Source organism: Phoxinus phoxinus (genome assembly GCF_949152265.1).
Source record: "Phoxinus phoxinus genome assembly, chromosome: 8".
Lineage (NCBI taxonomy): Eukaryota > Metazoa > Chordata > Actinopteri > Cypriniformes > Leuciscidae > Phoxinus > Phoxinus phoxinus.
The window spans coordinates 23,469,031-23,492,580 of NC_136883.1; the positions used below are offsets into that span (position 1 = coordinate 23,469,031).

At 38.3% G+C, this 23,550-nt stretch overlaps 1 protein-coding gene across 3 annotated transcripts in view; it reads right to left on the reverse strand.

The window, feature by feature from the left end:
• shank3a (SH3 and multiple ankyrin repeat domains 3a) overlaps positions 1–23,550 on the reverse strand; it is a 363,988-nt gene that overhangs the window by 62,819 nt on the left and 277,619 nt on the right. For 2 of the 3 annotated variants that reach the window (XM_079620538.1, XM_079620539.1), the window contains exons 12-13: positions 12,515–12,699; positions 7,038–7,100 (exon numbers count right to left, since the gene is read on the reverse strand). In XM_079620538.1, the coding sequence (XP_079476664.1) occupies positions 7,038–7,100; positions 12,515–12,699 (248 nt within the window). The remainder of the gene's footprint in view (positions 1–7,037; positions 7,101–12,514; positions 12,700–23,550) is intronic. The other variant, XM_079620540.1, reaches the window with a different exon arrangement.

Sequence of the window (23,550 nt, forward strand, 5' to 3'; positions counted from 1 at the left end):
TATATGTACACGTATGTGTTGCAGATGCGTGTGTGTGTGTGTACCTTCTCAGTAAATACTAGTATTTTTTGGTGCATTGATGAGAGCTAAAGAAAGTGATGTCCAATTTATGAAAAAAGTCATTCCTTTGAGTCAAATCTTTTTAATGAATCAGTTGATTCAGTTAACAAAAAAAGGTATGATTTGTTCATGAATGATCAGAATAATCCAGTTCTCAAGTTCAATTCGCTAATCCATAGATTACCACTGATTCAATGATCCAGTCACAGTGGTTAAGATTTTCCGCAAATAATGGCAAAAATGGGTCTATTCCCCGCATCTTAAAATCCCCCTGTAGTCAATCATTTTATCCCTTAAAATTAATTTTTGATCAGCAAAATGGCATATTTAAGCGTTTTTGTCCTTGACAAAATTTCCTTCATGCCTTAAAATAGCTTGAACGTAACTCTACACCCTTGTCTCATTTGGTATATGCGGTTCTATGAATATGCAAATTATCCCCACCTCCACACTCGTTGACGATCACACGTTGAATGTGATAGGTTACAAGGTGGTTTGTGACATCAGAAACACCAACGATTTCAATTTCACTGCAGTTTTAAGGAGAAAATACTCAGCAATGGTGTTGACTTGTGCTTTTGTAATTGCATGAATCTTATGGGAAGCATTGACTTCTTCATTAAACTGAAGAGTGGTCAGGATATTCTTCAAAAAGCCACCTCTTGTGTTACATACAGAAGAATAAAACGTGTGCAGCTTTAGAACAACATAAGGGTGAATGAATAATTACTATATTTTAATTTTTGGGAACTATTGCTTGAACATTCAATAAGGTTCTCATTCACTGTCAGCATGCCTTCCCCAGGTTCAGATCAGCAAACAGCAGTTTGTTTATGGAGCACGACTGTTGCTCTGGTGGAGGTGGAAGTCTGCCGTCAGCAGCAGGCAGTGACAGAGGAAGCCCCATCTCTACCCGTCACGCCCACGTGCCGCTTCAGTCTATTGATCAGCCCCGAGCTATCAGAACATCAATCATGGGCTGCTGATCGATGGCTATTTGTTGTGTTCAGATTGCCCTTGGGAACAATGGGTCTTCACATGAAGCGGTGATGCTCGGGAGCTCTGACCATTTAGAAACAACAACACCACCTCGTTCCAGAAGCCTGTCGTAATATCATGTCAATAACGTATCTGTTCATAAAGGGACGGAAGACAGACCTAGCTCGTGTTGCCTAATAATGTTAGTAAATGTCTAATAAGAAACGCACTAGTTTGTATTACTTGATGGTTTTCTACACTCTCACACTAAATGCAATTGCATCTTTAAAAAGTCAACTGTGTTAAAGTCCCCCTGTAGTCAATCATTTTATCCCTTAAAACTCTTCTTTGATCACCAAAATGACATATTTAAACTTTTAAAGCAAAAATAACATCATGCCTTAAAATAGCTTGAATGTAACTCTACACCCTTGGTTCATTTAGTATACGCGGTTCTATGAATATGCTAATTATCCCCGCCTCCACTCACTCACACCAGCTCAGAGATCCACACGTTGACGTGATTGGTTACAAGCTAGATTGTGACGTCAGAAACACCAGCAATTTCAAACTGCGTCTTTGGTTCACTGCAGTTTTAAAGTGAAAATACTCAGCAATGGTGTTGACTTATGAATTTGCACATTGTTTGTCTTAAAGAGGTGGTTGATTATGATTTCACTTTTTTAACTTTAGTTAGTGTGTAATGTTGCTGTGTGAGCATAAACAACATCTGCAAAGTTACAAAGCTCAAAGTTCAACGCAAAGGGAGATATTTGCTTATAAAGAAATCGTTTTATAAGGACTACAACAAATGGCTTGTAGGGACTACACGACATTCCTCCCGGGTTAGTGAAATCACCAACCCTAAAATTTACATAAAGCCCTCCCCGGAACACGATTTATAGATTATCATGACAGAATATGCTAATCAATGACTAGAAGGTAACTACACATAATAAGCTACATAAATTCATCAACTAACCATTCAGAAATGTCCTGTTGCATTCTACATGTTGTCACTTCTTCTTGAGTCTCTACATTATTGTCTGACTCCGGTTTGAACAGAAATTTTCAGTGCATGTCTGTGTGAGGTAAAAAGAAACAAGCTGTTGTAGCTCCGCCCTCTGTGCTGAGAGCAGCAGCTAATTTGCTTTTAAAGCGACAGACACAAAAACGGTGCGTTTTTGCTCACCCTCAAAAAAGTGTGGGGTATTTTGAGCTAAAACTTCACATACACACTCTGGGGACATCAAAAATACCTTTTTACATCTCGTGAAAAGAGCATTATACCACCCCTTTAAAGCATATTAAAAACACCACATTGACATATAAACAACATTAAAAGCTTGATTTTCACCTCAGGGGGACTTTAACAATCAGTTTTACTTCCACAATGTTAAGTTTTTCTGACTGATATGGGATATTAAATGAGAACAAACCATTTTGGAAGGGAATTGGACTACACAAAAATAAAATAATATAATACATTAAAAACATTTTTTTCAAGTTTTAATAATAAATAATACTAAAATACAATTAATTTAAGGCACGAAAAAAATCATAAAAATGAATAAAACGTTACACACAAAAATAAAATATTGAAATTAAACTGTAGCCTATAATGAATAATACAGTATACACATTTCTGAATGAGCTGTTTTTGTTGCTTTCTGTTGAATACTTTTATTCCTGAAAAGTGAGGAAAACCCTGTTTTCCGAGATATGACCTCTTTACAATGTCACTTCACAAGTCACAAGATGGTTTTAACAAGAACCATTTAATTAAACACCCAAGTGTGAGTGAATCAGAGTAAAGAGAGACGGAAAGAGCGCATGTACACAATGCCACAACCAGAAGGCTATTGTGTGTTAACCAAGGTGTGTGTGTGTGTGTGTGACAGGTGGTGTGGATTGTAGGGGGGCAAAAGTTTGGGGCAAGGTCAGGTGAGAGATAGAGATCACAGGTGGTCAGCTGTGACAGAAAAGTCAAATTGCACAGAGTGGTGCATTAACCTTGGGATCAAAGATATCACATACAAACAAGCGCAAGCTGATGTAAGTGAAACTTTGACTCATTGTAAGCAGACACAACACGAGTACTAACTACATGCACCAGTACTAATCCGTCTCTCAGACAAAAACTGACATTTAAAATGTTTTTTTTTACAGATAACTACCATGTAGTCACTTACAGTATAATAACTTTCAAAGCCAGACTTTTGACTTTCAGTAGTAAATGTAGTTCACAGAGAAGCTTATTTTGGCCAAGAACAGATGGGAAGAGGACATTCCCATGATGTAATTTAATCACAATTTAAAATGCAAAGCAGACCAGGTGCACTTAAAGATATCTTGCTACTAAGTGTCAAGATATCACAAAAATGAGATGGATACAACTATGTACTACATAAAAAATACTTAATGTACAACTATTTGTACAACAAATCAGCTAAACAACAGATATTCCCATTCTTTATTGGCATTGGTAAATGTGTTTGAATGTTTTTCATAGTTGTGTTTGCTGCTTGTTTATATGCAATTTAATTGACTCAGAAGGCTAAAGATGTCTTTCAAACTGCCAGAAGGGTACACACACAGAAAGCAGCAGTCTTAGTATCTGCATGTTTTGTATTCTTCATCAGGCTTGAAAACACTTTCCATGAGCGAAACTAAGCATGTATTAAACCCATCCATCCATCCATCCATCCATCCATCCATCTCTATCTATCTATCTATCTATCTATCTATCTATCTATCTATCTATCTATCTATCTATCTATCTATCTATCTATCTATCTATCTATCTATCTATCTATCTATCTATCTATCTATCTATCTATAATCTTAAGATGTCCTAGTACCCATTTTCAGGCGATTGCTGGATAGCGTAAAGCTTTGAGCGAGTATGTTAGTGCAGATGTTCAGACTCAGTATATCTACACCATAAAGTAACATATGTTCTAATCTGTCACCTTAGTAAAAGTCTGAGTGACTCAGCACAAACGCACAGTCTTTATGATACACAGCCATGAGTCAGCAGAAAGCCTCTTATGGCCATAAGCGAGCTGATGAGATGGGCTCCGCGCATCTGCAACGGGACAATACGAAACCACATCAAAACCGCCATTCATTACGCTGTCACACGCCATAAAACATCTACAAAAAACACACACGGACAAACATAAATCCAAAAGCCGCCACTTGATTTGAGCTTCATCTGCAACAGACTAGCTCTCTATGACCCTTCAAAACGTGAATTACGGCTATTCCAAATTACAAACATCTGTATTTATGCAGACAGACTTTTAATCACATTTCAACTCTCCAGATGGAGGAATCATTTCCTGACTGCTTTTAGATGCAGAACTAGGTCATATTTTTATGCATATGTTGCATATGAAATAATATTATATATTTCTGGCACATTTGAGGGCGATTACACCATGTCGAACATGCACCACCCAGAGCATCAGTGCTATATGAGGGTATTTATTTAGGTCATTGTGTCTACACCATACGACTTGGCAGAGATTTACCGAACACAAATATTTTTACATCACAGAGAGTTTAACTTTGACAGTGAAATGTCACATCATTTGGCAAGCGCACATACCATACTGAAGCACAGACACCTGTTGCTAAGAGACAGGCAGATGCTCTTGTTTTCCAAAAAAACTCCATCTGTTTTCCATCTGAACTCTTGGCACAGAAAGAGCTAAACCCTGTCCGCGGGCTGCTAGGACAAGTGGCTGTTTACAAATGTTCACTTTAAAACAGCAACGTAAACTTCTCAACAAATTCTAGGAACTAGTGCCCTCTTCAAATACCAATTCTATTAAGTTGCTTTGAGAAGTAATAGGGCTCTGTCGGGGGAAACCCGCCACACAGTAAAACCGCCTCAAAACTGGTGGAGAAGCACAATTAAAGTTAATTGATTTCTTTAACTTTAAAAGAATTACGCTTTTACTGTTTGCCAATGGGAAATCCTTAATGAGGTGAACAAACATACAATGAAATGTTAGAGGAGCTAATCAAACACTGGTACCCTTCTGTAAAATAGCTTTTTTATATTAACATTTTTGTATAAATAAAAGTTTTTACATGCAGAGTTAAGGCAATCATTAAAGTCAACATGAAATCAATATTTATGTTCATGGTTAAATGGTGCATGATTTATCAGTGAATTATGCTATAAAGAACAACATTTATCTTAGGGATTTCAATATTTTTTTAAATAATTGTATCTCTCCCCCTCACCTGTAATAATAGAGACAACTTCAGTAATCGTAATACAATCTATTCCCAATAGAATACAAATCATGTTCTGTCCCATTTTTTACTCGGATATCCTGTTGCATTCGTATTACATCATATTATAGAAGTAAAATGGGTTACGAATTCCATGTTATGTTGGCTATTATCATGAAGTAGTAGTGAAACATCAAGGTGCATTTAAATCCAATGTTTGCATACTGTGCTGTCTACTTCATCTGATCCATTTCTGCAGGCAGTTACAGATGTATCCTTCACTGATATTAATATATCACAGTGCATGCCATTTTGTAGTTAGTAGCATAAAACTATCTATACAAATGTCACCTGAAAGAACAGTTATAAAGTAAATAATTACAATAAATTATTTTCAATAAAAGTAAATAATAATAATAATACATATTTGTTATTATATTATAATATTTTTATAAAACAATTTTCAACGTATGATTCTGTTTACAGACATTGAAATGATTTTTACATTTACATTGTTGCATTCAATACATTTTATTGATACATTACGATTGTCGAGTTCACGGTAACTAAACCTATGCGCGTGAACTCGACAATCGACTACTTTGGACTTCGACCGAAAACAGGATGTAAATACAGGTATGTGCGCTGGCTGATATAACATCATTTTTATTCATATCTTTCACATCTACTGCAGTCAGATTCACCGTGTTCACTCTGAAGGAATCACTCAACATGGCTGGGCACTTGTATGACACATCAAGGATGATAAGAGAAATAAAAGCAGGTTTAAAACTTGCCCCATTCAAGTCAATAGGGTGCAAATTTTAAAAAGAGGATAACACGGTGTAGGCAACACCGATTTTTGTCGTTGTTCTCTGTATTGACAGCACTCCAAATTTACTAAAAATTGAGCTCAATGTTATAATTGACCGGAGTTCTCCTTTAAGGCACCTAATTATCATGAAAGCAAATCAACTTATTTCAGGTTCAAACTGAAATACTGTTTCAGGACACAAGGTCAAGCAAGTCTCCTTTATCTGTTCCTTCCTTAAAGGCCATTTTCAAAAAAAGAACAGTTTTGCTCCCACTAAGGTTCAGCCATTGTCACTCAAACTGCCCTACAGTCACATGATTGTTGATTGGACCAGCAATGACTTTGTCACAGAGCAGATTATCAATGTGAGCTCATGTTTTTTCCCAGCATGCTCTAGTCTCGTACACCTATACTTATTAATCTTTAAGACAGGCATGAAAATGGAACTGCTGCAAATAACAGCCAGATTAGACATTCACAAACATGATTAATGGCTGTGGGACACTCCCAATGCTCGTGGAATATTAACGACATCATGCGCGCGACAGCCACGTTTCCGTTACACTGTAAGACTATCGCATGCATCAACGCCCACTAATGTTAAACAACAACACCCGTAAGACCAGCGCCCGTGTTTATCTGCTTGCTCTCTTGAGTGCCGACAAATTGATTCCAATCACTGATGACATTGTGATTGAGTGCAAAGGGGTAAATCTTTTAATATTACCTTATTTCAACCATTCAACCTTATTACCATGAGCGGGGAATGCATTCAAGATCATGCAGGGCAGCATTTAGAGAATTAGAAAAATTAAAACTTATCACAGATATGAAAACAGACACACATCTATTTCAGTCTACACCTACAGTGTACTTCTGTACCTACTGTTTACAGAATAGGTATAGCAGAATAGCTGAGCTACATGGGGAAGATTACCTTTATCGTCCACATAACCACGGCCATCCTCCTTCTTAATTTCATGCTCTACATAGGGAGATTCTGGTGATGACATTTAGAAGAAAAAAAAAAGGACAAATGAACTGATTTTGACAGCATGGACATAAAAAGATTTAACAGCATGGACATAAAAAAGGAATTTTCAACATAAAATCATATGTACACACAGTTACAATTATACAACATCATGGTCAAAGGAATGAATGTGTGAGCGCGCACACACACACACACACACACACACACACACACACACACACACACACACACACACACACACACACCCTCATCCATCATTCCATCCTTTTTCGCTAAAACCTAGTAGCCTACTGCACTGGATCTACAGGGATCTTTATTCTATTGGTGGTCTGTGGTCTCACACTGGTTCTGTTTGACCTAAAGCAGCCTACAGAGAGTCCAGCAGGACCAACGCAGCGCACAGAGCTATACACTAATGAATTTACCTTCCTCTTCACTTTCTTTGATGGACTCTGCCGGAGAGAGACAACACACATACATCAGAGCACTAGGAAAAGACAAAGTGTGCCTATGTAGGCCTACAATGCTGATACTATGACTGTACTATCAGTATCTACTGAATATCATATAGGAGATATGAACAGCACAGAGGAAAGGACAGGTGGATATTAGTGGGCTTCATGTTTACCGAGCGTGATCTCCTCATAAACATTCTCCTCTGTCAGAAAATGGAATGAGAGAGAAGAGAAAAAAGTCAAGGTAAGGACAGAGACGAAGAGTGAAGGAAATACAGATTAACAGCATTGTAAGAGAGATAGAAACAGATGAAGTGTCTTTGAACAAGCCGACAGACAACAGCTTATTGTGAATGTCAGTTTTACTCCTCAAACTTTATTTTGGAAATCCCTGGCTTGTGCTTCATCAAAATTTGACGTCTATGATTATGTTGATTTTCTAATTAGAGACCGGTACTCAGGTTGAGTGTCACAGTTTTGGAGTGAAATAGGAATATCAAACATACTGGTACAAAGGTGATACTAAAAAATGTTATATATCAAAGTATATACCAATACAATTTCTGTTACCCATTTTTGTGTCCTGTATGATGTGACCAAAAGTTGTTGGGTAAAAAAAATACACTCTGACCTTTAGTCTTTCCCAAATGTATCAATCGCATCGAGCTTGAGATGTGACATTACCCTCAATCTGACCTAAAAATGCTCTATTATATTTTTTTCAGTAGCATATCTCAACCCTGCGAGGGGATAGATTTCCAGCCCTCATCCGTTTATCATCTGCGACCTCAAAGCAAGGCTGAAGTTAGTAAGCTCCAATGAACTGAAGCCACAGTCAAAATGCATTTCACATCTGTATGAGGCACAGTGCCATCAAAACATTCCCACAAGAGCACGCTAAAGGTTATCAACCTGAAGTCACGAGAAGGTTTATTCAGTCCTCAAGGTCTCGTAGACAGTTGTGCACCCAAACGCGATTTTATCGGGGAGTGAGAGTCTCCAAAGGTAAAATAAAGTGATTGGGTCTCATTCACCAGTAATCGTATACAAATTGCATACCTTGATGCGCAGAAAATATTCTCACACAAAATCTCTGGATTCTAGATGAGGGAAAATGTGCAGTTATCTATAATGCATTTGTGTAGAATTAATATTATATTAAAAATATTTAACAAGTAGTATACCCTACAATTTGAAGACAGTAAGACTTTCTTCTTTTTTTAAAGAAATTAATAATTTTATTCAGAAAGAATGCATTGATCAGTAAAGAGTTACATGATTTCAAATAAATTCTGTTTTTGAATTCACCAAAGGGTCCTGTAAAAAAGTACTGTATTTTTTTCTGCATATTTGCAGCCTTGATTAGCATAATAGACTTCTTAAAAGTATTTATAATCAGACCGTGAACTTCTTAAGGCTGCATTAAAATATATATATATTTTTAATTAATAGACAGACGTCAACCAAAGGCAACAGACAGGTTTGCTGCATTTTGTCGGATCAGTGTTTTAACCTTGTCTGTTGGCATTGGTCTAAACTTGTTTTCAGTGCATGTTAAATCAGTGCTTGTCGTAGAATGTGATGTATTGTGATTTGGTGATTGCCTGAGTTGGTGGGCGTTTGTTGCTACTGTGTGAACTGGCCTTTAGGGTGAAGAACATTTTAATAATCTAAAGCCTTTTTTCCACTATAAAAAAAAAAAAACCTTTTGTGGAATGGAAAGGTTCCATGGATGTTAAAGGTTCTTCATAAAACCATCAATGCCAATAAAGAACCTTTTTTATTTTTAAGTGTACCTACATTTAGGACACATGATGACTTTTTGGGACTTTAGCTTATTCACCGTATACCCCGGAGTTAGATAAGTCCATACATACCCTTTTCATCTCCGTGCGTGCCGTAACTCTGTCTAAGCTAAAGTCCCAAAAAGTCGGCTTGTTCCTTTAAGTACAAACTTGAGTAGTTAAGAAATGAGACCTGCTGTTTGCATAGATAGCATCGCTGAGGCTTAAAATGAGATGTTGTTTTCCCAGCAGCGACTCCTATATTAATGAACGTCAGTGAGATGGGCACTGTGAACTTATCAGGAGCTGGGAGCTAAAGAGAGACTGCTGGTTGCTCGCTTGGTCTCTTTAAGGTTACAGAGGTGCTACAAGAACAGAAAGGGCACACACAGGAAATGGAAACGTTTTTAACATATGGTGCCGTTATGTAAGAGATGTGTCGTGTGTCCAGCATATGGTTTGTCCTGGCAGTTTCTGAGCTGGAACAAGCAGCATGTTGTCATGGTGCCACCAGATTATAACGGCACTTCCATCTCCACCAGCATGGGCGTTCTGGCACTTCATGGGCACTAATGCACCTGCTGCCCAGCACAGGAATGTGAGTCAGAGTACATGCAGCTGTTCTGGACTAAAGGATTACATATAAGATATCCATAGGACAGCACAATTACAAATCTCTTAAACATATCAGAAGCTTCTCCCAGGCAGCAATGAGATTAAATGGAGAGAAAACTGCGACCTTTGCTTAAAAATGTCTCTCAAGAAAAATACCCTAGAAATGACCCCTATATACTCCCAACAGGGTCACAAACTGAGCTAATATTTGCCAAGATACCAAAGTGTGCAATCAAAAGCCAGATCTCAATTTGAACGCAAACTATTCTCATTATCATATACTAGCCACATAAACTTTATAGCGTTATACTGTTACTGTTCGCCAACTGTTGACAAATTTTTATTTCTCTAAAGGAATTACAAAAGAAACATCTCAGACAAACATTTAAATGCAGCATAACTAGTACCTTAGAGTCTCATGAACTGAAAAAGAGCAATAATGAATAATAATAATAACTTCCATTCAAATTATTTCAAGCTGCACATATATAACTCATACTGTATGCAAATATTCACCTCATGGATGAATTAATACAGAATATCAATACAGTATATCTATACATCATTTAAATGGAGCTGCAAAAAACTCTTATTCAAAATAAAATGATACAATTCAAATTCTTATATATAACTTATATTGTATGCAAATGTCCATCTGTATATCTTAATGTATTTCTCTTTAATGTATTTTTTAACCATTTTAGGAGAAACATCTGAGACAAAGCTAATGTCTCAAGAATAAAAAAGCAGCATCTGAGCAATAATAATAATAATAAACAACTTCCATTCACATTCTTTCAAGAACACATGATCTAAGCTCTGCCAGGTGCATAAATATATAACGCTTTACTCATACTGTACGCAAATATTAATCTTGTCTGTCTATTTTTTATTCCTCCATAATAATTTTTGTAGAAAAATCTGAGACAAAGTTAATATTTAAATGAAGCTCCACTATGAGCTACACAGGAGCAATCTCAGAGCAATTATCTAATTCTCTGAATGCAAATGGATCAAATTATAATCTATTAAAATGCTTTAAGGATAAAATGTGACAGCAATCAGAATGTGTGTAATAGTTTTCCATACAGATTAAAGAGGGAGGAAGGAAACCAACTAACATCGCCGTGTGTGTGTTCAGGGTGCTGGGTAAAGATGTGTGAGCACAGGTGGGCATGCAGGTAGAGCAGAGTGGAAAGAAAGAGTTACTGAAGGATAAAAACACCACTGTAGAGGGCTGTGCATGGGACACACACACTCATACACACTGGAGGGCAGTGGGATGGATGCAGAGTTCTTTACCTTCCAATGCGTTTGAGTGGTAGTCTGGTTTGAAGCATGAATGGAGACAAGAACAGAACAACACATAAGCCATGAACCTGAGCCATGGACACGCACACACACACACGCACACGCACACGCAAACGCACACGCAAACGCACACACACACACCAGAGCAGCATTCATTTACACGCTCAACAGTGAGTATGAGTTACATCCACATCTTTTACTAACGTCATGTACACAGCACAAATACATAAACATTGTCTGACTTGATTCTGAGTTGAATCTCCTCCGGATCAAGATTCACTACTTAGAGCAGGTAAGCAAGTGAGAACGGCCCTTACAGCTGAGCATCAGTGTGTATGTGTGTGTGTGTGTGTATGTGATGAGAAAGACGGTCTCCAGAGAGCAGTGTTTGACAAACAGCAACCCTTCGTCGCCCTGTTCTGAGACATACCAGTGCAGATGACATGTTAAAGACGTCCCTAAAACAGAAAACTACAGTCCTGTTCAGAACTCACTCAGCAGATGTAGTTCACAGGCTATCCTAAATTACTTTCTGGCTATAGTAATGCCAACATCTTACTGTATACTATAGATTATATACAAGAATACTGGGTTCCACAGCCTGCATTATTGTGTATTAATATTTCAGTTTTCACTTCGTCACACATGTATACAAAAATATATTTTGAATGTAAATTTATTTATTATATTTGTAGTATTTAGGAAAAAATTACTATGACTAATAATGATCTGTATAATTCAATATGTATGTATTTATTTTTATTTAAAAATAAATATATTTATTTATACTCACACATTTATAAATACATCATATGTACAGTAATATGTACAGTGTGAACACAGGGAACGTTTATATATATATATATATATATATATATATATATATATATATATGTGTGTGTGTTTTATGTGTTGAAGGTGTTTTTATCCTTCAGTTTTTATATATAAAATGTTCCCTGTGTGTGTGTGTGTGTGTATATATATATATATATATATATATATATATATATATACACACACACACACACACACTTGTGCATTGCAATGTGTCTCATGATTTTTGAGTTCCTGTAGAGCCTGATAAAGAGCAAACAGATCAACTTAAAAATCATGAGACACATTGCAATGCACAAACATTGAGCTTCTGTTTCTAATAGATTTTTGCATCACAAAGCTCACTTGGCCAAACCCCGCCTCTTTCTAGAAGATTGACAGCTGTCAGATGCAAAGCGATAAGCAGGGAAAGGGCACTCACCTTTGACCCTCTCTCCGCGGTTCAGCTGGATCTCTCCCTCTCCCTGCGGCGAGTACGGTTTGACCACGATGAAGGTGCGCCCCGGCACGGCGCTGTAGAGTTTCCGTTTGGGGCCCCGGGCTCCTGAGAGTGTGTGCGAGGGCCCCGCGGGAGGAGGGCTGGGGTCCCGCTGGACCGTCCCCGGGCTGTAAACAAAAACATAGGTTACCGTGGTGATGCCCGGCAACTGGTAGCCAAATCCGGTGGTCACCGACATGGTCCCGTGAGAAGGCGGCAGCGTGAGTGCGTGCGCGCGTGGGTCTCCTACTCGATATTCCTGAACCGGCCAGGGCCGTCAGGTGCGAGCGGCTCACTCCCTCTCTTCCTATCACTCTCTCCTCCTCTGCTCCTCTCTCCTCCTTTCTTCCACCTCTCCTCTCCTCTCCTCCCTCTGAGCGCTCCCCGCCCTCCCCCTCGCTCCCGTTAACGGCTGCCTGTCGCGAACGGCGCCGAGCGCTCGGGCTGCTCTCGCCGCGAGTGGGGCATGTTCACTCCCCGTGGCTCTCGCACACACACTCGCACACGTACACACGCTGTGACGAGGCTGCGCCGTTTCCCCAAAGCTGGGCTGGCGCGCACTCGCCCTGAACATTCTATCCGTACGCGGACGGTCGCCGACGACAACTCGCGGGCGCCAGGGGTCCGGATTGATTAGTGTGTGGGGGGGTTGAGCACGACTCACCTCACCCCTCTAAAACAGCACAAACACACACACATACACACATTCTCCTAGTGCTGTAATCAACAGCCCCTCCTAACCCTCTCTCTCTCTCTCTCTCTCTGCCCTCCAAGTCCTCCCCTCCCCTCCCCTGTCTCTCTGCCCTCCCCGTCTCCCTCTCTCTCTGTCAGCAAGACAGCTTCTGAATGTTAATGCAGCTGCAGGAAGAGTGGCTGTAGCCCTGTCTCTCTCATTCATCTCAAGTCGTTCACCCATTCATTCCAGACACATATTCATTGGACACACACACACACAGACACACACACACACACACACACACACACACACACACACACACACACACACACACACACACACACACACACACACAACAGCGACGGCAGAAAGCGGCAATATCCCACAATTCCCATTTTCAGTCCAGTGAGGAACAAGAATTCACATTCATTACAGCAAAACACACACTCAGGGACACTCATTTTATGGGCTTTAACAGGTTTATGTGTCCTAAGGATGTTAACTTCCCCTCTACTGGCATTCTGCTCAAATGTTATGGGGTGAATTCACTAAGAATGAATCACACCTGCTTATTTAATTGTTTATTTGTGCTGTTTTAGCACCTGATTAACTAAAAGTGTTATGCAAATGAGATAAATGGCACAAAAATGTATGATGTGTGATTGAAAATAACTTTTTCAAATGTTTTCTTTATCTTGCCAATTTTTGTAGTGATTAACTATGTCTTTACACACACACACACACACACACACACACACACACACACACACACACACACACACACACACACACACACACACACACACACACACACACACACACACACACACACACACACACACAGGAGTATACTATAGTCAAACTGCATGCAGGCAATTAGTGAATGCAGGTTTATATTCTAAAAATGTTATATGCAAAAACTGATGAAACTGTTTAATTAATTCACCACACTGTTTTGATTCTAAAAAAAATAGCTGATATCTTCCAGCATGAGCAAGGACATTCTTGAACCTTTGCCTTTACTGTCAAAACCAGTCAGTCTGAACACACATGCACCTTCACATACTCTTTCCGTCTCTCTCTCTCTCTCTCTCTCTCTCTCTCTCAACATCGAGCTCAGTGACGGCTTTCCAATTACTGCAGCGGTACGAGGCTAGAGTGACTGCAGCATGTAAATGCAGAGTAACAAGAAAGAGAGAGGAATTTAAGGGCGGAGATATGATAAGGAACTGAAAGAGGAAAAGGAAAGGGTTGTAAAGGAAAAAAGAGTGGGAAATAGAAAGTAATGATGGACAGAGGCTGTAAGAAGTGAATGGATGAGAGACAGAGAGGTATGGAGTCCTGTCGTCACGGTTTCCTCAGATTCAGTATTGATCAGTCAGAGCCGCCACAAGGCTGTAATAAACAGCACTGAAAATCATTGGCCGGCTTTGCAGTAATACCATATTTCACACACATCAATCATCATAAAACAGACATACACAGCCTCTGACAAGTGTTCTTTTTATTTAGGACATCTGTAAGACGATAGATTTGAAGCAGTGCAGCGGAGCCTGAGGAACGGCAGCCTGTAGATGACATAAACGTCACACTCCCGCTCTCTGTCTGATCTCAGACTCGAATGCATGAGGAAGTTTCACAGGCTGTGTGAAGCCACAGAGACATATGCTGCGTTTCAAAACTCCTACCCTATTGAGGTTCCTACCTAGACAGTCCAAACATCCGATTTGAATGTATGTGTGATGCACAATACATTTTTACAAGATTTGAACATGTGTAGGATAACCTTGGCGATTGCCATCATGGAGAGATCAATTGAAAGCAACTGTCTTGATCAGGTGCCAGTGTCAACAATGAATCAGAGGCTTCTTTTCACAGTTCTTTTCTTTCTCTTTAGGTAATAAGGACTGATGGCTTGACCCGAAGTCACACACAGACTAAGTCCCCATGCTGTAACTGTAATACATTATATATTACTTGTTACTGTAATTTAAAAGTAATTAATTACCGTACAATATTACAGTCTCAGAATTGAAATGCGTTACATTACTCCTGTATTACTTTTGTGTTACTTTCAGCAAAATAACTATACAAAAGTAACATTCTAGTAACGATATGCGATATGAAACCGAAATCGCGACACTCAGATCCACGAACCTGCAGAATCTCGACAAACCCCTTCCAACTCCCAGAGTTATCCTTCCCGTCCAGATCCAATGCGACCTCATCTTTAAATTACTATTAGTATCATTTGAAGTTATAATGCATTATAAAATACATAGACCTACACCACAAAACTAGTTGAGGATAAATTATTTAAAATTGGGGAATTCCAGCGTTATGGACGTAACATTTGCAGTCAAAACTTGAAATATAAATTCTCAGAAAATGCATTTAATACCAATATATTGAAACGTCTGTTTATCCATAGGCTACTCCCTTAAAGGAGTCCAGCATTAGAAAAATATCAGTCTACACATGCGTTTTATATTTAATGAGGGAAATAGACACGCATGACAAAAAATCATTCATGCGTGACAAAAAAATCTTTAACTTTTAGGAGGCAAAATATTTTTTAGTAATTCTGTGAATTACACTGCGCAAATCAAAAGTAATACTACCCACCGGATGAAGAAGGGTTGGCTCTCCACAGAACATAAAATATTCATTTTATTTTATTTTTCGTGTACGCATTTATGAGGAAAAAACAATGTAAGGACGTGACAGTTCTCCGTTACGGACGCGACCGCTCTGAAGTAGCACTAAAAAACTACCATAAAACTTTAACAGAGACCTCAAACAGAAAGCACAATGCCTTTCTTTAAAGTGAATTTCATTTTGCATTAATTTTATGTTAATTTTAATCAATGTTTCATTAACCAATTGCCTGGATTTAATAAATAAGAAGTAAATATAGCAGACAATAGATAATCACGACACGGAGGCGCCTGCGCGTGAACTGGAGCGCGTCTCATAAATTAACCTATAAATTAAAATATATCTATAATGAAATGTCTACTTTTAAATAGAACAATTCAAAACGAAAGAAAACAGACTGCTAATGTTAACAAGGATCTCCAATCTCCTATCTTAAAGGGATAGTTCACTTTAAAATTTAAATTCTGTCATCATTTACTCACCCTCAAGTTGTTTCAAACCTGTATTAATTTATTTCTTCTGCTGAACACAAAGAAAGATATTTTGAAGAATGTCAGTAACCAAACAGTAGTCTGTACCCATTGACTTCCATAGTAGGAAAAAAAAATACTATGGAAGTCAATGGGTACAGACTACTGTTTGGTTACTGACATTCTTCAAAATATCTTTCTTTGTGTTCAGCAGAAGAAATAAATTAATACAGGTTTGAAACAACTTGAGGGTGAGTAAATGATGACAGAATTTTCATTTTAAAGTGAACTATCCCTTTAAGGATCAGTATCGAGACCAATCAAGCCGTTTTTTTAACTGATCCGTATTGGCTAGGCTAAGCTCGATCCAATATTTTTTCGTCAGTTGTCACGCATGTGTGGTGCAGTAGGTGGCGTTCAAGTGGGTCTGCCAACCGCCATTAAGAGGACAAGAAGAAGCTCAAATGTGCGTCACAAGAACCAAAGAAGTCTGTTGTAACAAATCACTCGAAAGTCGTTTATTTACTGTTTATTTGTATCTGCCTTGAATAGGCCAATGAATGAATAAATAAACCAAATAAAAGTTTTTGTAATCTTTTGTTTTGTTCATTATATTCTAATAAATAAGCCACCAAAAAATGACACATTGAAATTTCACAATTATTGATGGATTCTAATTTAGATACCACGGCAAAAACTACTAGTCTAACTAATATAAAGTAAAAAATATATATTGACAAGTTAGTCTTCAGTAATAAAATAAGAACAAATCACAAGAAATAGCTCAAAGTGTCTCAGAGTAGTTTTCAGGTACATAAATACTGTAACATAATACTGCATGTTCTTCGATGTATAGATTAAATATAGGTTAATCCTTGTTAAAGCTCAAAAGGTTGTTCAGCCAAGATCAGTGAGTCTTTTGTTGTTTGATTAACATTAATGACACAGACAGCAGCAGGTTTATTAGGCTGCCGTCACTAAGACCAAATGCACAGATCCAATATACTGTCACATGTGATTTCTTTCTCATCTGTTTACATTCAGTAAAACAACCAACAGTGTTTATGTGCTCACCAAGATGGGCATTTTGACATACTTTAGTTGTGTGTATTTTTACCTTCAAGTGCAAGAAGACGAGAATGAAAACTCAATTCAATACTTGTGCACTAAATGGATAAAAATCGCTTGCATGTTTAAACTGACAAGACTTATAAACTTTTGTGACGATGCAGCACTGGCCTGATCTGGCAAGTGACAATTCCGTCTGTCCCGATCGGATCGAGGGAACAAAAAACTTGATTGGGGCATCCCTAATTGTAAGCGGGTCGAGTAGGACCGGTTACGTAAGCATTATCGGGCCTAATGGTTAGAGCGTCGGACTTGTAACACAAAGGTTACGAGTTCAAGTCTCAGTAACGGCAGGAAAGTAAGTGGGGGGAGTGAATGAACAGCGCTCTCTTCCACTGTCATTACCCACAACTGACGTGCCCTCGAGCAAAGCACCTAACCCCCAATCGCTCCCTGGACGCCGCAGCAAAAATGGCTGCCCACTGCTCCGGGAGTGTGTTCAGGGTGTGCGTGTGTGTTTTCAAACTCACTGCTGTATGTGTGCACTTGGATGGGTGAAATGCAAAGCACAAATTCAAAGTATGGGGCACCATACTTGGCTACACGTCACTTCACTTTAATGTTTGGTTTAAAAGCATGCTATTTGATAACACCTATGATACATAAAAACAGTTGATTCAAACATGCAATTTGAAAATTTGGTCCCACTTTATAATAAGTGGCTTTAAGTACTATGTACTTACGTCAAAAATAAGTACAATGTATTATTAATGTGTTCATATTGTATTGCAAAACACTTATGCTGCTATTGAGGTGTGATACGGGTAAGGTTAGGGACAGGTGTGGTGGTATGGGTAGGTATAAGGGTGGGTTAAGGTGTAAGGGAAGGGTCAACTGTGTAATTACAAATGTAAATACATAAATTAATTACAGCTGCAATTACATGCTGGTATTTTTAAAATATAAGTACAATGTAAAAACATGTATGTACACATTAAAGGGCACCTATTATGGAATTTTGAAATTTACCTTTCATGTAGTGTGTAACATAGATCTAAGTGAACAAAAACATCCTGCAAAGTTTGAAATATGAAAGCGCACCGTATATTAAGTTATTGTCTTTCAAAAGTAAGAGTCGACTCGGAGTCATTTTTATGAATCGTTAGAAGACCGAAGCTTTTTCTCTGACTAGATGACGTCAACTTGTCAAGTTATTTGAATACGATACGCCCACTTATTGCGCTCCAAGGCCAGAGAAAACATCATGGCGACGAGACGCTGTGTTCTGAAGTGCGACTCAAAAGCCAACTTTTTTCATCTGCCCAAGGAGGAGCATTTGAAGACTAAGTGGCTACAATTCATATATACAACTATACCACAGAAGTAGTCCGAGCCTTGTGCTTTGTTTGCGCCATTTTGAAGACGATTGCTTTTTAAATGCAATCAAACTTGGATTCGCGAGCCGGCTGATTTAGAAGGAAGGTTCATGTATTTGCATCAGCTTCGTCCGCCGTATCACAACCTGTAAGTGTTATTAATAATTGTTGCTTTTATGTTTTATGTAGCATGCTTAATTATTATTTTGTTTGTTGTGTAAGCACCGTTTAGCTTCTAGGTCTTCAATGACAATTGTATTGAGATATGTGAAGTGTTTGTCGTTGTTTTCGGAGTTGTCTTAAAAAAATAGAGTAATACCTCGTAGTAACGTAACTGCATTTTTTTTTTTGTAAAAACGTTATGTTTATGCATCGGGCTAACGCAAACAAAGACTGATTGTGCTTTTACAATATGAACTCTGGGCTATGCTCGCTAACATAAAATTAAATTCTTTATCTTATTTTTCGTTTTTTACTACAAACTACAAAGCAGTGGACTATAATCATTATTATAACACGATTTAATTGATAAAAGCATCATTGTACTCCGTGTTAAACAATAAGTATTATCTATGTAAACACTGCTGGGTCATCTGACCAATCAACGCAGATTAGCGTCGCTAATTTTAAATTTTTAAAAAAATTTTAACTCACATGTAATGTTTAAATGTTTTAGATTCAAACATTCAGATTAATCTATGATTGCTAAAATAGTTTGACAAAAACATAAAAATATTCCTATGATGGCCAAATTTTTTCAATTTAAATGTCTGAATCAAAAGCATTGAATTCGAATGCATGTATTTGATGTCTAAACATGCTCAATTTTAACATTTTAATCTACCCGCGATCCTTCAAAGATGCTGTCTAGATAGATACTTCACTTATATACAAATATATGTGAACGCATTTATATTTCTCAAGCACATTCCTAAAATGCGTATTGAGTTGAAGATGTTCTATTTAAACGATTCGATTTGAATCCAGCTATGATGCCTACATTTTTTTATATATATTTAAATGCCTCTAATTGTTTGATATGAACATTCAGTGCTGTCTAGGTAGGAAGTTTCCCAGGTTTTGAAACACGGCGGTATCATTTTAACTACCCCAGCTTGAATGTGCTCATAACCTCTAACATGTGTTTCTCTGTAGAGAAGCACTGACCTCATTCAGACTTAATGACACACACCTTTAGGTATTAACTCACACATACAGACATGTGTAACCTCCAGAACCCCACACACTCTCACAGAGAACAACAACCTTCAGCTGATTGACCACACTAAACCCCTCAGGCATACAGTGTCCTGTTAAAGGGTGTGACAAAGTGATATATTGGTTCTATACCTCTCCCGAGCATCCTCTCGGCTGCCTCCTTGGACGCCAACTATACTTCAGTAACCCTGGCAACTGCCATCATGGAGAGATAAATTGAAAGCAACTGTCTTGATTCGCCAGGTGCCAGTGTCAACAATGAATCAGAGGCTTCTTTTCCACAATCTCTCACAGTTCCTTCTCTCTCTTTAGGTAATAGCAGCCTGAGAGAAAGGACTGATGCTTGATCCGAAGTCACAGACTAAGTCCCTATGCTGTCATCATGATGTGAACAACTAATCCACAAACTCACGCCGTACGTGTGATATCATCTCTACTTTCCCCACGGGATGTAAATAATGAAACACACCCTGTGATCTGAAGTAAAATATATGCCAGACTGGCTCACACTGTTGTTATTGTTAGCTAAATCTGTAAAAAAATAAATAAAATAAAAAATGGTTAAACTAAAATAAGCAGGGGTTCTAAAATGACTAAAACTTATTATTATAATTTTTTTTATCAAAGTAAATATATATAAAAAACGAATTGAACTAAATATATAACTACATATTAATGAAAAATAATAATAAAATAACATATATAAAACTGGGGATTTAAAGTCCTGCTTCCAGTGAGTGTTTCAACTATACAGCATGACAAATATATGTGTGTATATATACATACACACACTCTGTTCCTGAGTCCGTTCCGAAGAGTGAAATTCCTGAATCTGTTCCTGAGAGTGAAATTCACGAGTCCGTTCCAGTGAGAGAAATCTCAGAGTTCGTCCCAGTGAGAGAAGTTATTGAGTTTGTTCCAGTGAGAGAAGTTATTGAGTTCGTTCCAGTGAGAGAAGTTATTGAGTTCGTTCCAGTGAGAGAAGTTATTGAGTCCGTTCCAGTGAGAGAAATCTCAGAGTTCGTCCCAGTGAGAGAAGTTATTGAGTCTGTTCCAGTGAGAGAAGTTATTGAGTCCGTTCCAGTGAGAGAAATCTCAGAGTTCGTCCCAGTGAGAGAAGTTATTGAGTCCGTTCCAGTGAGAGAAGTTATTGAGTCTGTTCCAGTGAGAGAAGTTATTGAGTCCGTTCCAGTGAGAGAAGTTATTGAGTCCGTTCCAGTGAGAGAAGTTATTGAGTCCGTTCCAGTGAGAGAAGTTATTGAGTCCGTTCCAGTGAGAGAAGTTATTGAGTCCGTTCCAGTGAGAGAAGTTATTGAGTCCGTTCCAGTGAGAGAAGTTATTGAGTCTGTTCCAGTGAGAGAAGTTATTGAGTCCGTTCCAGTGAGAGAAGTTATTGAGTCCGTTCCAGTGAGAGAAGTTATTGAGTCCGTTCCAGTGAGAGAAGTTATTGAGTCCGTTCCAGGGAGAGAAGTTATTGAGTCCGTTCCAGTGAGAGAAGTTATTGAGTCCGTTCCAGTGAGAGAAGTTATTGAGTCCGTTCCAGTGAGAGAAGTTATTGAGTCCGTTCCAGTGAGAGAAGGCCCTGAGTACAGTCCAGTGTTTGCTATAGCCCAGAACCTTCCATTATATATATATTTCAGTGTTATTATATACTATTGTATTTAATATTTAGAATATTTTTGTATGTCATTAACACCTATCACACATACCATATTTGCTGGTAAATTACCGTTAAGAGATCATGTGTGAACAGGAATTAAAAAACAAAACAAAAAACAGAACAGTAAAAACTGGCAATTTACCAATGAGAAGTTGTAACATTACTAAAAAATTACCAGTATCTGTGTGTGAACAAAGAATTAAGATTATGATAATTACGGTATGAACACGTACGAGGTCAGAATGCTTTGATGTAAGAAGTTGAATTAATAATAATTAAAAATAATTATCCTCTTTTCTTTTTCTATTTCATTTATTAGTGCTGTGGCTCAGCAGTTGGATATTATCATTCGCGTCGTGTTTTTAAAAACAAAAACACGTTTTGTGTGATAATCCCCTTACATCTGTCCCTCAGGTGTCAAAATATTTTATTAAATTGAACACCTCATGTGGGCGAATGAAGACAACTGACTGACATCACAGAATTTACTGGTATTTTGGTGCTGCTGAATCAATGATCTCTTAACAATAAAAGTCAGAGCCGTTGCTTGTGTGAACATCTTTGTGAATTTACCAGTAAAGACATTCTGGTCATTTTACAATAATGTCCTGGGATTACTGTGAAAAAAAGAGCCTTTTACATCAAAAAAATAGATTCAATGTAACTTCATTTTAGCTTTACTGTGCTGCTATCAAACTACAATTTTCTTTAAAAAATGTCAGCTAAAGAAAGCTTTCATCTTCGATTGACAATAGAAATATAGCCAAGAAGACATTATCTGGAAGAAATGACCCTTCAAAAAATGTTGAGACCAACCAGACCAGCCTCAGTGGAGAGATTCATATGCTTTGTAATAACAGAATAAGGCATCGGAATCAGTCATTATCTTGCAAACGGTTATTTGCATAAGTGCACAATCGTAAAATGGTCTCTGTGGACGGACTAAGATGAAAGAATAAAATGAGTTATGTCTCATCATCTCTTCCGTTCTTCTGCTGGAATCTCTCTCAGTCTGTCTTGTCCCTTTTAGGGGTTAATTGAGTGTAATGGAGTCGCTGTGAAGCCTCTCCTCTGGCAGAGCATAAATGTGTGTGTGTGTGTGTTTGTGTTTATTGGGTCATCCTATCCTCCCAGCAATTTTGGAGACATCACTATCAACAAGAAATTACCTATTTCTCCTTTCTCTCCCTCTCTCAATTCCTTCCTTTTATTCCTTTAGAATATTTTGCAATGAGAAAGACAATTGTTCTATCAGAATAGGACCTGGGTGATTCACAAGAAACCTGTCAAGAAATTACATCATTTCAAACCAAAATCAAAAGAAAGAAGTCTAGATATAATTTTTTATTTATTTATAGAATATAAATATTATAGAAAAAAAATACGACCCGTAAGTCCGTGATGAAATTAGAGTGATGACTGACCAAGGGGGAGCTGGTGGGACGAGTGAACCCGGTGGAGTCGCAAGGCCGAGGGTCTCCGATGGAGCCGAGGGTGGGAGGAGCCAAGGCGGAGCAGGCAGGTCTACAGGCCGAGATAGAGTGAAGGGATCAGAGGCCGGAGGCAGAGCGGCAGGATCCTATTGCACAGGCGCTGCTGGTGGTTGCACGACCTGTGGCTCAGCGTCACAGCAGGGCACCCTGGGAGACGACGCAGGGGCTGTAAACCTCTGGCACTGGCGGGGCTGGAGGACTGGCTGAACTTTGCGGTGATGGTGGTAACATAAAACTTGACAGGATCACAGTGAGAAGGACAAAGTCCATGCAGGTCGATGAAATTAATAAATCACAGTCCATATAGTCCTTAATGTTGACTGGAAGCAGCGATGATAAAGGCTTAACAGAAAAATTGCA